General features: G+C 43.2%; 2 protein-coding genes across 3 annotated transcripts; both read left to right on the top strand.

Annotated features, from left to right (window-relative positions):
* Nucleotides 1–3,178: 3,178 nt before the first annotated feature.
* On the top strand, nucleotides 3,179–9,569 carry LOC139459297 (uncharacterized). Its single transcript, XM_071240751.1, has 5 exons — nucleotides 3,179–3,234; nucleotides 4,859–4,911; nucleotides 5,691–5,836; nucleotides 7,034–7,201; nucleotides 9,431–9,569. Exons 1-5 carry the CDS (start codon nucleotides 3,232–3,234, stop codon nucleotides 9,487–9,489), a joined length of 429 nt encoding a protein of 142 aa, XP_071096852.1. The 5' UTR covers nucleotides 3,179–3,231; the 3' UTR covers nucleotides 9,490–9,569.
* Nucleotides 9,570–15,384: 5,815 nt separating this feature from the next.
* On the top strand, nucleotides 15,385–22,574 carry LOC139459296 (uncharacterized). 2 transcript variants are annotated; one of them, XM_071240750.1, is made up of 5 exons: nucleotides 15,385–15,450; nucleotides 15,943–15,988; nucleotides 17,623–17,771; nucleotides 21,063–21,230; nucleotides 22,467–22,574. In XM_071240750.1, exons 2-5 carry the CDS (start codon nucleotides 15,945–15,947, stop codon nucleotides 22,523–22,525), a joined length of 420 nt encoding a protein of 139 aa, XP_071096851.1. In that variant the 5' UTR covers nucleotides 15,385–15,450; nucleotides 15,943–15,944; the 3' UTR covers nucleotides 22,526–22,574. The 2 variants fall into 2 exon arrangements, with proteins under 2 accessions (XP_071096851.1, XP_071096849.1); XM_071240748.1 differs by having other exon boundaries at nucleotides 15,421–15,484.
* Nucleotides 22,575–22,756: the final 182 nt, after the last annotated feature.

Raw genomic sequence — 22,756 nt, 5'->3', positions numbered from 1 at the left:
TCGGGACTGGCCCCTGAGTTGATGAGTGAGTGAGTGAGAAGGTGACGGGGGTTGGACAAATGAATCGGCAGTATCTCTTCTATATTACAAGCCCCTGCGAAGTCAGTCATCTGGGTCGGGAGACATCGTTGTCTAGTGTTAGCTCTACCTATGCCATTAGGTAGGGAGACATTATTGTCTAATGTGAGCTCTACCCTTGTCATTAGGTAGGGAGACATCATTGTCTAGTGAGAGCTCTACCCATGCCATTAGGTAGGGAGACATCATTGTCTAATATGAGCTCTACCCTTGCCATTAGGTAGGGAGACATCATTGTCTAGTGAGAGCTCTACCCATGCCATTAGGTAGGGAGACATCATTGTCTAGTGTGAGCTCTACCCATGTCATTAGGTAGAGAGACGTCATTGTCTAATGTGAGCTCTACTCATGCCATTAGGTAGGGAGACATCATTGTCTAATGTGAGCTCTACTCATGCCATTAGGCAGGGAGACATCATTGTCTAATGTGACCTCTACTCATGCCATTAGGTAGGGAGACATTATTGTCTAGTGTGAGCTCAACCCATGCCATTAGGCAGGGAAACATCATTGTCTAGTGTGAGCTCTACCCATGCCATTAGGTAGGGAGACATCATTGTCTAGTGTGAGCTCTACCCATGCCATTAGGTAGGGAGACACCATTGTCTAGTGTGAGCTCTACCCTTGCCATTAGTAGGGAGACATGATTGTCTAGTGTGATCTCTACCCATGCCATGAGGCAGGGAGACATCATTGTCTAGTATGAGCTCTACCCATGCCATTAGGTAGGGAGACATCATTGTCTAGTGTGACCTCTACTCATGCCATTAGGTATGGAGACATCATTGTCTAGTGTGAGCTCTACTCATGCCATTAGGTAGGGAGACATTATTGTCTAGTGTGACCTCTACCCATGCCATTAGGTAGGGAGACATCATTGTCTAGTGTGAGCTCTACTCATGCCATTAGGTAGGGAGACATCATTGTCTAATGTGAGCTCTACTCATGCCATTAGGTAGGGAGACATCATTGTCTAGTGTGACCCCTACCCATGCCATTAGGTAGGGAGACATTGTTGTCTAGTGTGAGCTCTACCCATGCCATTAGGTAGGGAGACATCATTGTCTAGTGTGAGCTCTACTCATGCCATTAGGTAGGGAGACATCATTGTCTAGCGTGAGCTCTACTCATGCCATTAGTCAGGGAGACATCATTGTCTAGTGGGAGACTGTACTTATGTCACGAGGTCAGGGAGACATTATTGTCTCGTGTGAGCTCCACCCATGTCACGAGGGAAGGGAGACATCATTGTGGGGGTGGGTTTGAGGGTGGGAGTCGGGATTATGGTGTTCGGGGGTCATGAACAAATAACACGGCAAAAGAAGGGGGTCGCCAAAATTGCCATGACAAAATGACACAGCTCTATGTTTTCTCAAATGAAAAAGTTATACATTTCAACATTATGGTCGGACTGGTCATATGTTATGGGTGAAGGGCATGAAAATATATTACAAGAATCTGGGAAGGTGAACTAAAATATTGGGGGAGGGGGGTGGTGGTAAGCAGGTTATAATTCAGTCTAATCCAACTCTCCATCCCCCTTATAATAAATGACCAGTTATTACATGTACGTTTATACACCTCACTCCAAGCAGGAAAGGATGAGTGAATGTGTTATTTCGACTGAGGCTTTCAAACTTTTAAAGTCTTACAGTATGCTCTTAGAAGAAACATAAACCCAGCATGCATTACGAAATTCTCATGACTATCTCTCTGTGTTCCTTGTTTAACGCCACACTCAGCAATATTCCAGCCATATAACGTAGGCCTGTAAATAATGAAATTTGGACCAGACAATCCAGTGATCTATATTGTGAGCAACGATCTACGCCGTCGGGGGTACCAGGAAATGCTTTCAACCAAGTCACCGAATCTGATCACCCGATCCATTTGGCTGCCTCTTCAGACCAGCATAGGTTGCTGGGGATCAATTCTAACCCGGAATCCCCTGGGGTCTTATGTCTCTCCACAATCACAGCTACTGGTTCTCATACTGAGGTATATGGATTCAAACTAGACAATTGCAGGAGATTCGTGTTTTATCGTCAAGGAATGGCTGAAGTTTCTACTACACCAAATCAGAACCAGTTTGGACAGTGCGGTTTTCGTAGGGTGCCTTCAGTACAGATCGAGAGATATCTGCAGGCTGTGATTGGAGGATATTCTGCAAGGTTTTTATGTCTTTCAAATGTACATCCATCCAGTTATTAAAACTGACCATGTTTTTCTATATTTAGTACTGTCTTTTGCAACATGATGACTGATGCTGAATGTGACCACAGCTATTTTCAAGTAGGTGACATTTGGTGCAAAACTAGGGGTGGTGTGTTTAGCTTCCGGTACTCGGAAAAGGCGCTGGCTAAGCTAGTCATTTTTTATGTTTTTATTGCTGCTCTAAGGCCAAACTGTGCACACACGTACAGGTTATAGCTGTTGAATGCTTGAAAAAATATAACGTTACTATAGAAGTCTATGGGAAAACATTTGGTTGTGTGTAACGTGAACATGGCATTGCGTTGTTCGTGATATTCTAGTAAGTATGAATACATCTACAGATCTGAAGGAGCAGCGACCCTGCTATTTGTGTCACATTCAGCCATCAAATACATTAAACGTCAACTGAAGAAATAAGCACAATCACTAACTTCCCAGATTGGACAGGTTCATTCCAGTACTTTGGTTTGCAAGGTTCTTGAGATCTTACACAGGGGAAGACAGCACACTGCTTCATCGCATAAAGGCTGAAGTGCTAAATTAAAATAATAGGTCACGTTTGTTTCGCACACATACACGGACGCGCGCACGCACGCACACACACATGTACGCATACACGCGTACACACACACACATAAACACACGCACAAATACACCCACACACTCACGCACGCACACTTACATATACACACATAGATTTATATATTCCGCATACGAATACTTATACACACTCACACACATACACACACAGAGACACACACACACACACACACACATATGGATTCGTGTTTTATTGTCAACAAATGACTGAACATGGCATTGCGTTGTTCGTGATATTCTGGTAGGTATGAATACATCGACAGATGTAAAGGAGCAGCGACCCTGCTATTTGTGGAAGTGGTCACGTGACACTGATAACAGATTGACATCGCCGACAGCATGGTAAGTGGACATTTTCTTTATAGAATTTATAACCTCAGTTGGAATAAAACAGTTTACTTATACATCTGTAAGTACAAATACATTCACTAAGAGATGTGTGATGTGTGTTACAATAAAGCTGAAAACAATTTGCTATTTGTTTAGAAATTAGAAAATCATTCCGTATGAAGTTTATTTGTACACAAGAAATAAAGTCAGTATCTTTTTGTCAAGTGTAAACTATTATATACCCAGCCGGGCCGTACCCAGGTCCGTACACCTTGCTAGGCACACAAGGATGCCAGTCTGTAAGGTTTGTCAACAAATACACTCACCGCCAAAAGAAACGCGGACCACGGAAACATGTAGAGAAATATGTACGTTATGAAGAGATGTGTACCAATTAATGATATAACTAACAATCAGTCATGTGTTACCACAGAGTGCCTTTATTCTTATCGCGATATGATGTACGTGATTTCCAAACCAAATCTAATCCTGCACGAGGCAAATGGTGATCTCGTGTCATGGATCTATAACGTCACATGTGATGCGTTCATCAGCATCGAACCAATGCACATGTAACATCTCTTCAATATGAGTAAGTCTTTATATATTAACCAACATGTATGGTATTCACATTTCTTTTGGCGGTGAGTATATACCTCACGAATAAAAAGATAAGCCATTTCGTTCGAATATCTAGAAGTCAACCAAATAATACAAAGCTTTTGAATCGAATAGTTGTGACATACAACGAAACCCCGCTAATTCGGATTAATGGGGTTCGGATAGACGAGATGTTGGTGTATTCCACGTGTGGATATGACTATCTCAGTTTGTAGATTCCAGGTTATCAGAAGTTCTAGTAGGCATGTGAAACTGACAGGTGCGCTGGTCATATTCAGCTATCAAATACAGTAAACGTCCACTAAAGAAATAAGCACAATCAGGTTCATTTCAGTACTTTGGTTTGCAAGGTTGTTGAGATCTTACACAAGGGAAGACAGCACACTGCTTCATCGCATAAAGGATGAAGTGCTAAATTAAAATAATAACAGTCACGTTCGTTTCGCACACATACACGCACACGCGCACACATACAGACAGACACAGACAGACACACACACTTACAATGTAAATACGAGAGATGAGTTTATCTCTTGTGTTTACGGGACCGGTTCTGTGGTCTAGTGGATAGAGCGTCTACCAGGAGAGCGCAAGTTCGGTGGTTCGATCCCTGGCAGGTCATACCAAAACACATTAAAATATGGTACTTGTTGTACTTGTACCGCACTATTCCAGCTATATGACGGCGGTCTGTAAATAATCGAGTCTAGATTCAGACAATCCAGTGATTGACATCATGACCAACGATCCACGCATTTGGGATACCATGAAATGTATCAACCAAGCCAGCGAGCCTGACCACCCGATCCCGTTAGTCGCCTCATACGACAAGCATAGTCGCCTCTAACGACAAGCATAGTAGCCTCTTACGACAAGCATAGTCGCCTCTTACGACAAGCATAGTCGCCTTTTAGGGCATGCCTGGGTTGTTGAAGACTTACTCTACCCCGGATCTTCACGGGCCGAAAACTCCATCTCATATTTATGACCTTAATTCATGACATTCTACTTTCAGATTAGTCTATCCGGGATATTGAGTATAGTTGTCATCTCAGCTTTGACGTTGGGGTGAGCAGACTTCCTGTATGGCCTTATATTGTTATATTTACCAGGAGTGCGACAGGTCGGTGGTTCGATACCCGGGCACGTCATGTCAAAGAGACGTTACAAGATGGCGCTCGGCATTAAGCAGATAAAACAAGAGTTGGTCGGCTCGGAATCAGTGTACTTAGAAATCCATGCAACGTTAAAACCCGTTTCACCTAAGTCAACTTCACTATGCTTCTTTGTACGACCATTCCTGGTGTCCCCCGCCGTGATATTGCTGGAATATTGCTAAAAGCGGCGTAAAACCATACTCACTCACTCACTCTTTGTACGAACCCTACCATTGCCTGAAATTAATGCAATATGTCGGTGGTGTTTGTTTGTCGTACTCAGCAATATTCCAATATTCCGAGTCTGCACCAGACAATCCAGTGATTAACATCATGAGCATCGATCTACACATTTAGGGAAGCAATGTGTAGAACATGCAGCCACAAGACGGACCCAATGAGACCATTGTCGTTTGTACAAAGTAAACGCGGCAATCATTGGCCTAAGACGTCGATGACGTCACTCTCGCTGCAACCAAACCGTTCCTTGATTCGTTGCTTAAAAATTAGCGATAATGGGTGAGCGTTGTGGCTACAAATCCGTGATGTATTTCAAGTAAACACGTTCTGTAGAGGCATTTAATGGTTTTAGTTCCTATTTCCATTATGTTATGTATGAATTGGACACTATTTCCTAAATGCTTGTCATTATGTTGTAATGAGCCTGTGGGTGTTGTTGTCCCCCGGCAGGGTGATGGGCCACCCCGAGCGTCCCCCCCTCGTCGACCCTACTCAGGCCAGGCAGTTGTTTCATCTTGCCGAAATGAACAGGACAGCAGATGGGTTTCTCACAAAGCTGGAAGTCGCTGACATATTTACTGCATTTGATGGGAACGGTGAGCACTGGAGACATTATCTTACTCCCATGTCAGAATGGTGGGATCTGATTGGTTCACGTGATCTTGACAAAATACTGTGTTAATGCCAGATGAAAGGTACTATATTTCTTGTTGATAACCAAGCGTTTTTCCGGTTGGCTGTGTAATATCAAGTCTAGTTCCGGGGAGACAATTGATATTAAGTCTAGTTTCGGGGAGACAAGTGATAACGAGTCTAGTTCTGGGGAGACAAGTGATATCAAGTCTAGTTCTGGGGAGACAAGTGATATCAAGTCTAGTTTCGGGGAGGCAAGTGATATCAAGTCTAGTTTCGGGGAGGCAAGTGATATCAAGTCTAGTTTCGGGGAGACAAGTAATATCAAGTCTAGTTCCGGGGAGACAAGTAATATCAAGTCTAGTTCCGGGGAGACAAGTAATATCAAGTCTAGTTCCGGGGAGACAAGTAATATCAAGTCTAGTTCCGGCGAGGCAAGTGATATCAAGTCTAGTTACGGGGAGACAAGTAATATCAAGTCTAGTTACGGGGAGACAAGTGATATCAAACCTACAGCATCCTTCTTACTCAGTGATACAAACCTACATCCGGATCAAGAATATCACGTCCATATCCGGGTCGATCAAGAGCGTGAAGTTTTGTGGCTCATTGATATTCGATGTGCAGTTGCTTCCCATAGCCGTGCACAGATCTGCTTGCCGGTGCTTGAATCCAGTTATGAACCTCGGTATGCTAGCCTAATACCTGGGATCGTTGGTCCAAAGTGCACTTTCATCCCATGTCAAGCTCACCCGCGGGGATATAACTTAATTCTGTTTAAAGCGGCGTTAAATCCAACTCACTCACTCACTGCACTTATATTATAACCGGGGGCACGGATGGCCCAGTCGTCTAAGGTGCTGTGCAGAGTTGCGTCCCTTGGGCACGCCAGAAACCTATGATTGTGGGTTCGAATCCCGGTTCTAGGTTTGTCAGCACCATACCCGTTTTCGTGGGTTTTCACCGAAGTGGTAAACGTCTGAGACCTGCATCACATCGGGCTTTCCTCCCACATTAAGCTGACACACCGTGATATAACTGGAATACTGTTAAAAGCGACGTTAAACAAAACTCACTCACTCACTTATATTATAACCTGTACTCATTTGATACGTTACTGTTACTGTTATTGTTACTGTTACTGTTACTGTTATCCCCAGGTGACGGGACGATCGCGGAGGCGGAGTTCACTGCCCACTGGCAGAGTCGGAATCTCGGCAGCGTCCTGGCCGCCGTCTACCTCTTCCACCGCGCAGACACCGACCAGAACGGCTTCATCACCCGAACACCCGACATGGACAGGGTCTTCAGCTACTTCGACCTCGACGGTAGATATTATGATAAACTGTTATAGAGGCACACAACGAATACCAACTCCCCAAGCTATGACGAATTAAGTACACTTAAGTCACACTGTTCTTGCTGCCCCAACCCGTAAAGATCCGGGGTAGAAAAGGTCTACAGCAACCCATGCTTGCCGTAAGAGGCGACTATGCTTGTCTTTAAAGGCGACTAACGGGGTCGTGTGGTCAGGCTCGCTGACTTTGTTGATGCATGCCATTGTATCCGAATTGCGTAGGTCAATGCTCATGATGTCAATCACAGGGTTGTCTGGTCTAGCCTCGATTATTTACAGACCGCCGTCATTGAGCTGTCCTACTGCTGAGTGCGGCGTCAAACAACAAACACACAGACAAACGAACACACAAAAAACCCACACAAACAAACAAACAAACAAACAAACAAACAAACAAAGTTAAATGGGGTGGGGCTCATTGTGTCCGGTTGGTGTGATTCTGACACTATTTACACTGACTGACTGAGTATGTTTTTTACGCCGCCTCTAGCAATATTCCAGCAATAACACGGCGGGGAAACCAGAAATGGGCTTCACACATTGTACCCATGTCGGGAATCGAACCCAGGTCTTCGGCGTGGCGAGCGAAAGCTTTAACCACTAGGCTACCTGACCGCCCCTGTTATTTACAGTTATAGCTAAAATGGATAGAATTATCATTAAACCACCCGCACGCTATCAGAAATGAGCGGGCCACTGTAACTTGATAATGCCCTCTTATTGCTTGACGACGGGCCATTATCAAGCCCGTTGTTAGGTGACGTCATAGGGTAGAGAACATGACGTCACGAATTGTAGTGACGTCATCTGGTTTGTTCTATGACGTTTCCATATCTGAAAATGTGGTCAGTGACATTCGTGTTGATTGAAGTAAATGTTTCAAAACCGTGGTTGTTGTTTCTTTTTATTTGATAACAAATTCCATCCATTTTAGCTATAATAACGGTAACGCTCTTTTTCAGGGCATTATCATTTGCAGAAGCCCTCGGTCTTTTCAACTGCCCTCCTTCGTCGGGCAGTTAATGGAAAACCTCGGGCTTCTGCAAATGATAATGCCCTGAAAAATAGCGTTACCCTTATATCAGCAACATGAGCTGTGCTATTGCTCGCTCACAGGGACATGGAATGCCTCCCATCTAAGGCGCCGCAGTTCGTTCTGCAGTTAGTGCTTCACGAAGGCGTATCATGATCCTATGATTTTGGTTCGAATCCCAAATTCGCGTGATTGGGATTCTTAATTCTAGGATTGTCAGTACCATATCAGTGATCGTATGATTTACCAAAGTGTAAACGTCTATGGCCCGTATACACGCCATGATACTGCTGAAATACAGTTCAAAGCGCGTTAATCTCAAACTTTATCACTCAAACCCTCACATTCAGCCAATGCTGACTATGTGAGTGAGTGAGTGAGTGAGTGAGTGAGTGAGTGAGTGAGTTAGTGAATGAGTTTGGTTTTACGCCGCTTTTAGAAATATCCCACCCGGGGTATAACAGAAATGGGTTTCACACATTGTACCCATGTCGGAAATCGAACCTGGGTCTTCAACGTGACGAGCGAACGCTATAACCACTGGGCTACCCAATCGCCCCTCTGACTATATGACGCCATTTAGTCAGCAAATATTACACGTAATGCTCACAATGTTCCCGATACACTGAGATATCCCCTTGTGTTTAGGGCATAAGTAGATCTAGTCGGTTGTTTTGAACGCTCAGTGTGAACGTTGTCTTGGGAACAGCACCGTGCCTGCGTCTCACTGTTCAGCGGCCTGACATGGATACGTGATGCGTCATAAAATATCCTCCAATCACTCACACCGAGTGAAATGGGCGATCCTTTTCAATTTATGTTCCCTTCACTAGCCCGCTAGGTGCGCTGGCCCGGACGGCCCAACCTTAAACTGACGGCGCATGTGGAATGCGCCATACGAGCAGTACATGTTATTATCACACCTATAGACAGTTAACCAGTTAACCTTCACCTACATCGGCAACGTGTGCTTTTGTGAGTGAATTTCAGTCATGAGTGTGTGAGTGAGCGGCATCGCATGAGACCATCCCTTTATCTCAGAACAGGTTGGGTTTCCTGCATTCGGGATCAATAATCACAGCAGCATTACAACATTTCTTCGTGGAAGATTAGCATTCATGTAGTGATCGGCTACAGTTCTTCTACAGTATTGCTGTGTATTTCCAGATAACGGAAAAGTTAGCGAACCCGAGTTTGTCGTCGTTTGGGCCAGTCTGACGTCATAACTGGAGCATATCCTGAAGATATGGCCACCATCCTTGAAATATGGAAATTATGAGAATAAAAAGTAAAGTATTTTCAAAAACTCATTTATTCTGTTTTCTGTGATATGAAAATATTCATTTCTGGAAAAATGAAAGAAATGGCCATCACGCTAAATAAACACAGAAACCACAAAAATAACAACATGTACATTTGCAACACATTTCATGATTTATAATTTGTTCTGTAATTGAAATTGTTTGCTTGAAATATTCAAACCAAAGTGATCAATTAACGGTATAGATTAAGCTTGGTAAATGTCCAAAACAAATGAAATATTGTCTGGTATATAAGAATTGTCATAGTTGAAATAGCATTTTCATCTTATATCGTCACAAATACGAAGAGAAAGGGTGTTCCCATTTTTTGCATCTTTCCGAGGCACGCGCGTCCTCTTGCCTATATCAAGGCCTTGTTTCTACAATACTTTGATAAAAAGGCTAGTGGACGCTCTTGCCTCGGGAAGATTATTTTTTGGGTACTTACGGTACATTGCGTCTCCAGGAAAGAAGGATCCTACAGAAAGAACTTTTCTAATGGCAATATTATAAGTTCTGCATTTATCAAACCCTTTCTATTTAGACAAACTAAACATCGATGTCATATTTTCACAGTATATAAACCGTTACAGCAACGGTGGTCAAAGTTGTGCTCAGCTCAATTTGAAAGGTCATTGACATGCACAGACAAGCTGACAAACTAGTTCAGGTAAGTACGGATAAGATATGTGGATGAACAACTTCTTTAATACAATTAAGAGCGACATTTCGGTGTAGGTTCTAACACCGTTATCAAGCAAGTGATGTTTCTATGTTGGAACCTACAGCGAAACGTAATAAATTGTAATAAAGAAGTTGTTCATCCACATGTATTATCCTTGCTTAGGACTCCAACTTCTCAAAACCTCTCAAGGAAGTTAGTTCAGGTAATCAGAAGTTTTATCGATCCGTTATTTTCAAAGTGTGAACAATTTTTGCAACAGGATTGATAATGCTGTTCTTCTGTCACTTGGCCATGTCATGCATAATCCCAGTTTGAAGAGACTTAGAAAGGGCGGATCTAGCATTTTTACAAGACAGGGGTCCAAAATATAATGGAGACAAAACTTTCTCTCGGATAATTTTACTGCCAACACAACATACTACATTTGGGTTTCCAAAGGGTGGTGATGGGTGGGTTCGAGGGGGGAGGGTTCCTGACCTTTTGGACACCACCACCCCTCCCTCCCACAACACACAGACGCACTCTCTCTCCCCCCACCCCCCCCCTGTATCCGCGTCCTGGGAGCCTCCCCATCGTGACACACAACCTATACAGACATGCAGGTAGTGATGAACATTGCCGCGGGAACGAGAGACACCACTACATAGGTGAAGAACAGCGGGGACAAAATAACTTCATTATTAAAAACATGATTAACATGATTAAATGCGCCAGGTGCTTGCTAGTTTTTGAAAAGACAACCTCTGACGTGTCACTGCTTAAAGAGAGAGGTTACTTAACCAGCTGCTGCTGACGCCACTAACGTTGGGATACTTGGGTTACCCTGACACTCCCATACAGATGAGGTAGTCGAGTGTAACATTCAACTACGGGTGAGGATAAATCTAGCCCATTATCTTTGAAAGAAACACATTGGATCTCTTGTATTATGTCATTTACCGGGTTCATACACCATTGTCGGTCATGATGGATAATGTTTTTTGTAAGTGTTAGGGGCAACAAATTGATTTGTGTGTTTGTGTGTTGGGCGGAATGGAGCTGGGAAGTTGAAGGCATACCTCTTGTCTTAAAGTCTTGTGGGGAGTTTGGTCGGTCATTGTGTATCTTTAGATAGGAAACAGATGAGGCGGTCACTGGTCTCACCCATTCTAGTTCAGTTTCTAAATCAGAGTAAGGGAACTGGCTATTTGATGGTTATTGTACGATATCAGATCATCTTTATACCTGAAGCTTAAGTTAAATTTCTTGGCCTATCTCCCTTGTTTTGATTTTGCAATACAAGCAGAAATCCTATAAAGAAACAGCGAGCGAGCGAGCATGTTTTACGCCGCTTTAGCAATATTCCAGCAATATCACGGCGGGGGACAGCAGAAATGGGCTTCACACATTGTACCCATGTCGGGAATCGAACCCGGGTCTTCGGCGTGACGAGCGAACGCTTTAACCACTAGGCTACCCGAAGGCCCCCCTATAAAGAAAACAGATCGACCAGAAGGGCAGAACAGTTAGTGCACGTGGGGATGCCTACTTCTTACCTTATCCCTACATTTTACATAGATCTTATCAACGAGGAAGTCCAGCATTTAATATACAGTAAACTACGGTTACAACGAACTCAAAGTGACCACTAATTTTAATTCGTTATAACCGTAGTTTATTATAAGCATATATACAGCACATATACAGCAAACTGGCCCTAAATCAGTTCGTAATATCCGTCCGTTCGTTATACGGATGGTCGTTATGAACGTAGTTTACTGTTTTGTTTTCTCAGTAAACATCAACAGACATTATCTATGGTCACCACGATTACTAACCAATCCCCTGTGGATCAAGGTATGACGTTTTTCCTAAAGTTTGTCGTTTGACACTTGTGTACGAAGTTGGAAAATCAGAATTGAAGTTGGTTCCTTCCTGAGATTACAAAATGTCCTGCCTTTGAGGTTTCAAGAATCCACCTGGTCCTTCCTTGCTTGTGCTAATGATTACATTGAATCCTTCGTTATAGGGATTTAGTGGTACATTTACTGGACCCAGCAATATATCTCTCTCTTTATACAGATACTTATGGAGCTTTTGAACCCAGTACAGAGTAGAAGAGAATGGACATATCGATAAGAGTCAAGTCAAAAGTTAACTGTGCTGATGCGGGATTTTTGAAGAGATCTTCGTCAGTTAACACTCAGGCCTCAAATATGGCATTATTTGACATGTCACATGGAAATAAGACATGTTCAAATTGTTGACATAACCGTGTCTGTTTCTTGTACCAGTACATTTGAACTTCGGTCGTCTTCAATTCAACAGGAACGGCTAAAAGGAGCGCAAAGGGATGATTTTGTTAACGTAAAGGGACAACGAAATTTAACAGTACACTTGGGTTTGACCAAAAGATATAAGAGGTTATCAAAAAGTTAGTAGGCTGAAAACAGTCCCCGAAACACTGCAAACCTCAAACACAACTATGATACCTGTATCATCACAATGGAATAGCCGATTCTTAGTTGCTTCATTTAAGCATCAATCAAATACGGGTGAAAACTTTCTTAAGTCTGACCCAACATGATTATTTCACCATATGTCTAAAACATGCAAGTTTGAAACAAACAAACTCGTTCTCTTATCTGCAGAGAAAGACGTGCTCATTCCTGAAGTTATACAGGTCATGTGGGTACAACAAGACCCTCGTCATACCGCGTACTTGCGACGCCTGTCACTATTAAACTTCATCAGCTCAGGGCCCTTGCCCCCTCTACACGCAGCCCAGACAGCGAATGGGACTTCTCCCAGGAAGCGTACACAGAACTTTTCGGGTCGTACCATGGATGGACCTCTGTGTCAAAACCACAAGCATGGCGAAGATGGTAATAACATGATCGAGCCACCCCATCATGTCGTTTAAGATACTGTGTTTGTGTCAAAGCTGGGCAACCGCTGACAATGTGTTGGAGAGTCTCATTATATTCATTACATAATCTACTTTTCATATTAACATATTGATGCAAAATCAGACATTGGCGGTTTCGAGTGGGAAGTGACTGGTCCTAAGCAGCCAACATAAAGCCTTCTGTTTCACTTTTCAGGCTAGACGACCTCATCCAAGCGAAGGACGCTGCAGGGTTGCTGTCCCTCTCAACACACTGCATATAAACTCGATGCAGTGGTCGTTCAGAAAGCCTCTCCTTGAGTCCGGACCGATTTGATATGGCACTTCGCTTGGTTGATACTCATTTCTGTACCGTCCAGCAGTACAGAACCATCAACAAAATCAACACTGACATTGAGATTATGTCCCACATCCTTGACTCGTTTTAGAAAACTGTGGAATGCCTTGTTTTCATCATGAGTCTTGACATGCTTCACAAGATGATCATCAGACAAATAAATGTGTGCAAAAGTGCACTAAAACAATTCTATCATGAAGAGCCCCAACGTTAATCAAACCACGTCCTCCCATAATGATTGGTAAAATATAAGCGATTGAGGGAAGAGCGAGTCTGGTGGGATCTATTGTCTGACATGATTCTTCGTGTGAGGGTGTCAATACCCTGAATTTCTTGTTTGGTCCAATCAACAACACCAACATAATACGAAAGGACGACACAGCATAAGTATTTGTTGCTTTGACTTTATTGCGAGCGTTCAGCTCTGAACTCCAGATTTTCTTAAGTCTATATTTATACGCTGCCCGAAGGTTTTCCTTGATATGGGCATTCTGGAGTTTGTCCCTAATCTGCATCCCTAAGTACGTATAGTCCTGACCTCCCACGAGATGGTCAATAACTCCTCCTCCAAGTAAACTGACTTATCCTCCCTCTTCTACCTTGCCACGTTTCAAATGAAGAATGTTGCATTTGTCGAGTCAAAAGGACATGCCGATAGCATTAGAAAAGGACTCGACAAGCATAACCTGTTTTTTAGTGTAGATCCTCCATTGGCAATAAGTTCCAGGTCATCCATGTAAAGGAGGTGAGTGAGGGGTGTTGGGGATCTGTGCTGAGGAGGTCCCGGGTGATAACCTTCCTCTTTGCTCAGCAAAAACCTTAAAGGATTCAGTGATAAACAGAAAAGCAAAGGACCGAAAGAATCGCCCTGAAATATTCCTCTTCTAATAGAAATGGCTTCCGAAGTCACCAACAGCCCCTGCGAATACATCTCAAGTTGAGTTGACCAGCAATTAATTAAATACTTGAGTAAAACAAGTAGTCGCTTGGGGATGTCAATACATTCCAGTGACCTCAAAATCCATTCGTGAGGTACAGATTGAGAGGTTAGGGTGGTATTTTTTCTTCTTCTCCTTCTTCTTATTATTCACAGAATGTATGACGGTCTGATAAACAGATGGGAAGGTAAGATGTGTAGGAGTATAGGGAAGCGAGAGGTGATGGTTGGAGGGGTTTGGTGTCAGGGCGGGAATGGATGAACGTCTAATAGGGTGGAATGTACAGATTTGGCGTGAGTGAGTTTGGTTTTACGCAGTTTTTTTAGAAATATTCCAGCAATATCACGGCGGGGGACAGCAGAAATGGGCTTCACACATTGTACCCATGTCGGGGTCGAACCCGGGTCTTCAGCGTGGTGAGCGAACGCTTTAACCACTAGGCTACCCGACCGCCCCTGTTATTTACAATCAGCAACGTGAGCTGTGCTATTGTTCGCTCACAGGGACTTGGAATGTACCCATGTACAGATTTGGAGCATCTGTGGGTAGGGCTATAAGGATATAGGGGTGAGGCTGTAGAGATGATGGAGTTGACAGTCTGACGGGTGGAGTAGAGAGATGGGAGGGTGATGGTCTGACGGGTGTGATGTTGAGACGGAAGCGGTGATATTCCGAGGAAGTAATGTAGAGATAGGTGATATGATAGTGGTGGGGTAGAGATGTAGAAAGGGTTGAGGTGAATTTCTGAGGATAGAAATGAGGAGATGGTCGAGATGAATAGAAAAAGATAATTATATATGCTAAGCCTTTCACCATTAAACTGATTATTATTTTCCTCATGTTTTGTGTTTCCTGTGAAATACTCGCACAATAGCGAATAACAAAAACAGCTGCCGTGGTCTTTCAAGAACAGCGAACCTCTTATCAACATGTCATATTGTTCATTGTCACAGATTGCACGAGGAAAACGCCACATGCGGATCTAATAAATAAAACACTTGATAAGACGATCCACGTCCACAATTACTGACTGATACAGGTAAGACGGCGGAAGAAGAACATGTCGCCATATGGTAAAAGGAAATTTCGTTTAAATATTGCCAAGTTAGAAGTTTACAAAGAATAACTTACCGATCTTAAAGAAGCAAAACAAAATATAATGTGTACAGTACACGGAAAAGGGCATACGTTGATAAAAAGACAATGTTATGTCATTAGAAAACAACAATTTGATTTTCAGGGTGATGGTGGTGATTTTGGTATCGGGATCAATTGTTTCTATTTAAAATATACAGGTGCTAACATATTTATTTTTGACATAAATATAATATTATTATTATTCAAATAAATGTAAATAGCGATCTGTATTCCATTCATCCATCTGTCCACGATTCATCGTCCATCCATCATTCTAATCTGGGCAAATCTTGCGGTCATAATGTGATCTGCCGGTTCGACAGCGTCGATTCATATTCCATTATAGATGCTTCTGGGAGGATCGTTGTTTTAAATTGATATTTGTTTATTACAGTGATGATGTCCCTCTTCTTTCTTGGCGTGTGTCTGTTTGTGGCAGAGTAAGTTGTTACCTGAATATGAAATACCAAACTAGCGACACTCAGCTGAAGGTGAGCAAGGATATTGGATTTGCGCTGTGAAGGGGTTTCAGTGGGCGGTAATACGGGTGTGGGTGGGGTGGGGTGGAGTGGGGGTTACAGCCTGACGGGTGGATATGTGGTTTGTTGCCGCACTCAACAATATTCCAGGTGTATGACGGCGGTCTGTAAATAATCGAGTCTGGACCAGACAATCCAGTGGTTTACTTCGTGAGCATCGATCCACGCAATTGGACACGATGACATGCATCAACCAAGTCAGCGAGCCTGACCACATGATCACGTTAGTCGCCTCTTACGACAAGCATAGTCGCCTTTTACGACAAGCATGGGTTGCTGAAGACCTGTTCTACTCCGGGTCTTCACGGGTGGATATATGGTGGGTTGGAGAGATGGGAGTGGTGAATGTCTGAGGCTGTAGAGATGGGAGTGGTGAGGGTCTGAGGGGTAAGGCTGTATAGATGGGACTGGTGAATGTCTGAGGGGTGAGGCTGTAGAGATGGGAGTGGTGAGGGTCTGAGGGGTGAGGTTGTAGAGATGGGAGTGGTGAATGTCTGAGGGGTGAGGCTGTAGAGATGGGAGTGGTGAATGTCGGAGGCTGTAGAGATGGGAGTGGTGAGGGTCTGAGGGGTAAGGCTGTATAGATGGGACTGGTGAATGTCTGAGGGGTGAGGCTGTAGAGATGGGAGTGGTGAGGGTCTGAGGGGTGAGGTTGTAGAGATGGGAGTGGTGAATGTCTGAGGGGTGAGGCTGTAGAGATGGGAGTGGTGAATGTCGGAGGCTGTAGAGATGGTAGTGGTGAGGGTCTGAGGGGTAAGGCTGTATAGATGGGACTGGTGAATGTCTGAGGGGTAAGGCTGTAGAGATGGGAGTGGTGAATGTCTGAGGGGTAAGGCTGTAGAGATGGGAGTGGTGAATGTCGGAGGCTGTAGAGATGGGAGTGGTGAATGTCTGAGGGGTAAGGCTGTAGAGATGGGAGTGGTGAATGTCTGAGGCTGTAGAGATGGGAGTGGTGAATGTCTGAGGCTGTAGAGATGGGAGTGGTGAATGTCTGAGGGGTGAGGCTGTAGAGATGGGAGTGGTGAATGTCTGAGGCTGTAGAGATGGGAGTGGTGAATGTCTGAGGCTGTAGAGATGGTAGTGGTGAGGGTCTGAGGGGTAAGGCTGTATAGACGGGAGTGGTGAATGTCTGAGGGGTGAGGCTGTAGAGATGGGAGTGGTGAATGTCGGAGGCTGTAGAGATGGGAGTGGTGAGGGTCTGAGGGGTGAGGTTGTAGAGATGGGAGTGGTGAATGTCTGAGGGGTGAGGCTGTAGAGATGGGAGTGGTGAATGTCTGAGGCTGTAGAGATGGGAGTGGTGAATGTCTGGGGGGTAAGGCTGTATAGATGGGAGTGGTGAATGTGTGAGGGGTGAGGCTGAGTGGTCAGGGTCTGATGATGGTCTGAGACTGGTCTAGTATGGTTAAGAATAATGAAGGTAGTGAATATTTAAAACCAAGACCGATCGAGCTGACATTCAGCGGGTGATATCTCAAAGTCAGTGCATGTGCGCGTGATCCATGATGCATTACCTCATCCCCGTAGTGTCTTTTCAGGGTGGCCGGACACCCAGGTCGTCCCCCCCTGTGGGACCTGAACGAGGCCAGACATCTGTTCCACTTGGCCGAAGCCAACAGCAATGTTACAGATGGTGTTCTCACAAAGACAGAGGTGCAGCAGATCTTCACAGCATTTGATGGCAACGGTGCGCATGTGTCAGTGTTGTAGATTGCATTACGAAAACACGAAAGATTGTAAGAACCAGTGAATGTTTTCTTACAAAGAATATAAAATCAGCTTCACAGCTGAACACTTCGTATCGCCTAAATTTAGCAATTTGTATTTCCAAAGTTGGGCGACACCTTTATACCCTGTTTAGCAATGGGTATATGTATAACCTATTTTAGTAATACGTGAACGTATTACCCAGTTTAGTAATACGTACATGTACTACCCAATTCAGGAATACGTACATGTACTGCCCTGATCAGCAATACGTACATATATTACCCAGTTAGCAATACGTACATGTATTACCCTGTTCAGCAATACGTACATATATTACCCTGTTCAGCAATACATACATGTATTACCCTGTTCAGCAATACGTACATGTATTACCCTGTTCAGCAATACGTACATGTATTACCCTGTTCTGCAATACATACATGTATTACCCTGTTCAGCAATACGTACATATATTACCCAGTTAGCAATACGTACATGTATTACCCTGTTCAGCAATACGTACATATATTACCCAGTTAGCAATACGTACATGTATTAACCTGTTCAGCAATACATACATGTATTACCCTGTTAGCAATACGTACATGTATTACCCAGTTAGCAATACGTACATGTATTACCCTGTTCAGCAATACGTACATGTATTACCCAGTTAGCAATACGTACATGTATTACCCTGTTCAGCAATACGTACATATATTACCCTGTTCAGCAATACATACATGTATTACCCTGTTCAGCAATACGTACATGTATTACCCTGTTCAGCAATACGTACATATATTACCCTGTTCTGCAATACGTACATGTATTACCCTGTTCAACAATACGTACATGTATTACCCTGTTCAGCAATACGTACATGTATTACCCTGTTCAGCAATACGTACATGTATTACCCAGTTAGCAATACGTACATATATTACCCAGTTAGCAATACGTACATGTATTACCCTGTTCAGCAATACGTACATATATTACCCCGTTCAGTAATACATACATGTATTACCCTGTTCTGCAATACGTACATGTATTACCCTGTTCTGCAATACGTACATGTATTACCCTGTTCAGCAATACGTACATGTATTACCCTGTTCAGCAATACGTACATGTATTACCCTGTTCTGCAATACATACATGTATTACCCTGTTCTGCAATACGTACATGTATTACCCTGTTCAGCAATACGTACATGTATTACCCTGTTCTGCAATACGTACATGTATTACCCTGTTCAGCAATACGTACATGTATTACCCTGTTCAGTAATACGTACATATATTACCCTGTTCAGCAATACGTACATATATTACCCTGTTCAGCAATACGTACATATATTACCCTGTTCAGCAATACGTACATATATTACACAGTTTAGTAATACGTACATGTATTACCCAGTTTAGAAATACGTACATGTATTACCCAGTTTAGAAATACGTATATTTATTACCCAGTTCAGTAATACGTACATGCATTACCTAGTTTAGTAATACATACATGTATTACCAAGTTTAGTAATACGTATATTTATTACCCAGTCCAGTAATACGGACATGTATTACCTAGTTTAGCTATACGTACATGTATTTCCTAGTTTAGTAATACATACATGTATTACCAAGTTTAGTAATACGTATATTTATTACCCAGTCCAGTAATACGGACATGTATTACCCAGTTTAGCAATACATACATGTATTACCAAGTTTAGTAATACGTATATTTATTACCCAGTTCAGTAATACGGACATGTATTACCTAGTTTAGCTATACATACATGTATTAACCAGTTTGGTAATACACATTTTATCAATTAAGTAATATGTACATGTATTACCAAGTTTGTCAATACACATTTTATCAGTTAAGTAATACATGTGGGTAGTTCCCCCTGTTAGCAAAGCGCATTTCATCAGTTAAATAACATGTCTTTAAGCTCACCTTTTGGCGAACAACATCTTATAATGTAATCGGAATCGGACAATGGACTCCAATTTTAGAGATTTCTTATTATAAGGGAAAGGGTTTTGTCGCTCCTATTTACCAAGTTGAGCTGTACGTATTTCCTAATTTAACAACAGTTTAGCAATACGCACGCGTATTGAGCAGTTTAGCAATATGCACAAGTATTGAACAGTTTAGCAACACGCACACGTATTGAACAGTTTAGCAATAAGCACACGTATTGAACAGTTTAGCAATACGCACACGTATTGAACAGTGTAGCAACACGCACACGTATTGAACAGTTCAGCAACACGCACACGTATTGAACAGTGTAGCAATACGCACACGTATTGAACAGTTTAGCAACACGCACACGTATTGAACAGTTCAGCAACACGCACACGTATTGAACAGTTCAGCAACACGCACACGTATTGAACAGTTCAGCAACAGGCACACGTATTGAACAGTTCAGTAACACGCACACGTATTGAACAGTTCAGCAACACGCACACGTATTGAACAGCGTAGCAATACGCACACGTATTGAACAGTTTAGCAATACGCACACGTATTGAACAGTTCAGCAACACGCACACGTATTGAACAGTTCAGCAACACGCACACGTATTGAACAGTGTAGCAATACGCACACGTATTCAACAGATAAGAAACACGTATTTGCAGGTTTAGCTATAAGCTCAGTTTTCCCATTTTAGACATATATATATGGTCCAGGTATATGCGCTAGTTTAACAACACACGTTTCTAAGTTCAGCAGTACTTATTACCCAGTTTATACATATTTCATTGTTCACACTGATTATTTCCCAAGTTTACCAATATGCATTTTACTCATCCAGCTGTATGTGATTAAGATGCAGTCATAAGTTTTAAGGAAATGATAAACAAGTGGTCTGTGTTCTTAAATGTAGTGAGTAAGTGAGTGAGTGAGTTGGGTTTAACGCCGCTTTTAACATCATTTCAGTTATATCAGTTTATGTGGCAGGGCAGTCTGACGTGATGCAGGTCTAAGAATTAACTATAGGTAGTGTTGCAGTTTATCAATATGTATTTATGCAATATAGCAATGTATGAGTGAGTATGGTCTTACGCCGGCTTTAGCAATGTTCCAGATATATTACGGCGGGGGACACTAGAAATGGTCTTCACACATTGTACCCATGTCGGGAATCGAACCCGACGAGCAAACGCTTTAACCACTAGGCTACCCCACCGCCCCCATTGTAATGGATGTGAGTCGCCGGCGTTACAAGAGGTTGATGTCTGCAGGTGATGGGCGCGTCACGGAGACGGAGTTCACGTCGTACTGGCAGACGAAGAAGCTGGGCAACCTCCAGGCTGCAGTGTACATGTTCCATCGCGCCGACACCGACAACAACGGCGTCCTGACAGCCACCCCGGACCTTGACCGGGTCTTCGGCTACTTCGATACAGATTGTACGTAATCATGTGTCTCTGTAGGCACACCGAGTGTCTGTGATATTCAGGCTAAATCCATGTTTCCATGTAGGCATAGCGAGTTTCTGTGATGTTCAGACTAAATCCATGTGTCCCTGTAGGCATAGCGAGTGTCTGTGATTCAGGCTAAATCCATGTGTCCCTGTAGGCATAGCGAGTGTCTGTGATGTTCAGGCTAAATCCATGTGTGCCTGTAGGCACACCGAGTATCTGTGATTCAGGCTAAATCCATGTGCCCCTGTAGGCACACCGAGTGTCTGTGATATTCAGGCTAAATCCATGTGTCCCTGTAGGCATAGCGAGTGCCTGTTATATTAAGGCTAAATCCATGTGTCCCTGTAGGCACACCGAGTGTCTGTGATTCAGACTAAATCAATGTGTCCCTGTAGGCATAGCGAGTGTCTGTGATTCAGACTAAATCCATGTGTCCCTGTAGGCATAGCGAGTGTCTGTGATGTTCAGGCTAAATCCATGTGTGCCTGTAGGCACACCGAGTGTCTGTGATTCAGGCTAAATCCATGTGCCCCTGTAGGCACACCGAGTGTCTGTGATATTCAGGCTAAATCCATGTGTCCCTGTAGGCATAGCGAGTGTCTGTGATATTAAGGCTAAATCCATGTGTCCCTGTAGGCACACCGAGTGTCTGTGATTCAGACTAAATCCATGTGTCCCTGTAGGCATAGCGAGTGTCTGTGATTCAGACTAAATCCATGTGTCCCTGTAGGCATAGCGAGTGTCTGTGATTCAGACTAAATCCATGTGTCCCTGTAGGCATAGCGAGTGTCTGTGATTCAGACTAAATCCATGTGTCCCTGTAGGCATAGCGAGTTTCTGTGATTCAGGCTAAATCCGTGTCGCTGCAGGAACACGTAGTTGGATAGATGTCTGCCATATTCGGGCTAAATCCATGTCCATCAGTTCTTGGTTTATCTTACTGACAGAAAGGTTTATAAGGTTAAGTTCTGGCAGAAGAAGGCAAAAGTTCAAGAGTTATATACCCAAAACACGTTTTATGCCAGAATTTCCAGCATCACGACCGATTTGTGTTGTAAAACTTGAGGAAACATTTTCAAGCAAAGTCCCAAATCCCAAAGTGACAAAGGCTGTACTGTTAGAAGTATGCCAAAAAAGTAATGTTCTCCGTTGTATGGCTGTTATGGCTGCAGGCGATATGGTCCGCCTATATACCGTTCCTCATCCTTTTTCTTATTGCAGCTAACGGGAAGGTCAGTGAGGCTGAATTTGCCGTCGTGTGGTCAAGTCTCGCAACCTGAACATCATGGCAGTAACAATCTTCATCATAAATAAACCTTTCTTCCTGTAGTTTCTTGTTGATTGTTACAGTTACAGCACCTGTTGAAGTAACTGAATGCAGGCTGTTCGCGAATTATCAGTGATTCATTCATATACTTTTCACCACTAGTTGGACTTTTACGCCAAGTGGAACTTTTCGGCGGATAATCGAGACTGGTTATTCTCTGGCGTTGACGTGATGTATACTGAAC

The sequence above is a fragment of the Haliotis cracherodii genome, unplaced genomic scaffold (assembly GCF_022045235.1).
Source record: "Haliotis cracherodii isolate W230 unplaced genomic scaffold, xgHalCrac1.p SCAF_13, whole genome shotgun sequence".
NCBI classification, from domain to species: Eukaryota; Metazoa; Mollusca; class Gastropoda; order Lepetellida; family Haliotidae; genus Haliotis; species Haliotis cracherodii.
Note: the sequence above shows the minus strand (reverse complement) of the source record. Positions and strands in the feature narration are given on the sequence as shown.

What these genes read in the sequence shown, in the direction of transcription:
- LOC139459296 (XM_071240748.1), top strand. An exon ending in GTGTGTCTGTTTGTGGCAGA is followed by an intron (nt 15,989 to 17,622) that starts GTAAGTTGTTAC and finishes GTGTCTTTTCAG; the next exon opens with GGTGGCCGGACACCCAGGTC. An exon ending in CACAGCATTTGATGGCAACG is followed by an intron (nt 17,772 to 21,062) that starts GTGCGCATGTGT and finishes TGATGTCTGCAG; the next exon opens with GTGATGGGCGCGTCACGGAG.
- LOC139459297 (XM_071240751.1), top strand. An exon ending in ATCTCAGCTTTGACGTTGGG is followed by an intron (nt 4,912 to 5,690) that starts GTGAGCAGACTT and finishes GTCCCCCGGCAG; the next exon opens with GGTGATGGGCCACCCCGAGC. An exon ending in TACTGCATTTGATGGGAACG is followed by an intron (nt 5,837 to 7,033) that starts GTGAGCACTGGA and finishes TGTTATCCCCAG; the next exon opens with GTGACGGGACGATCGCGGAG.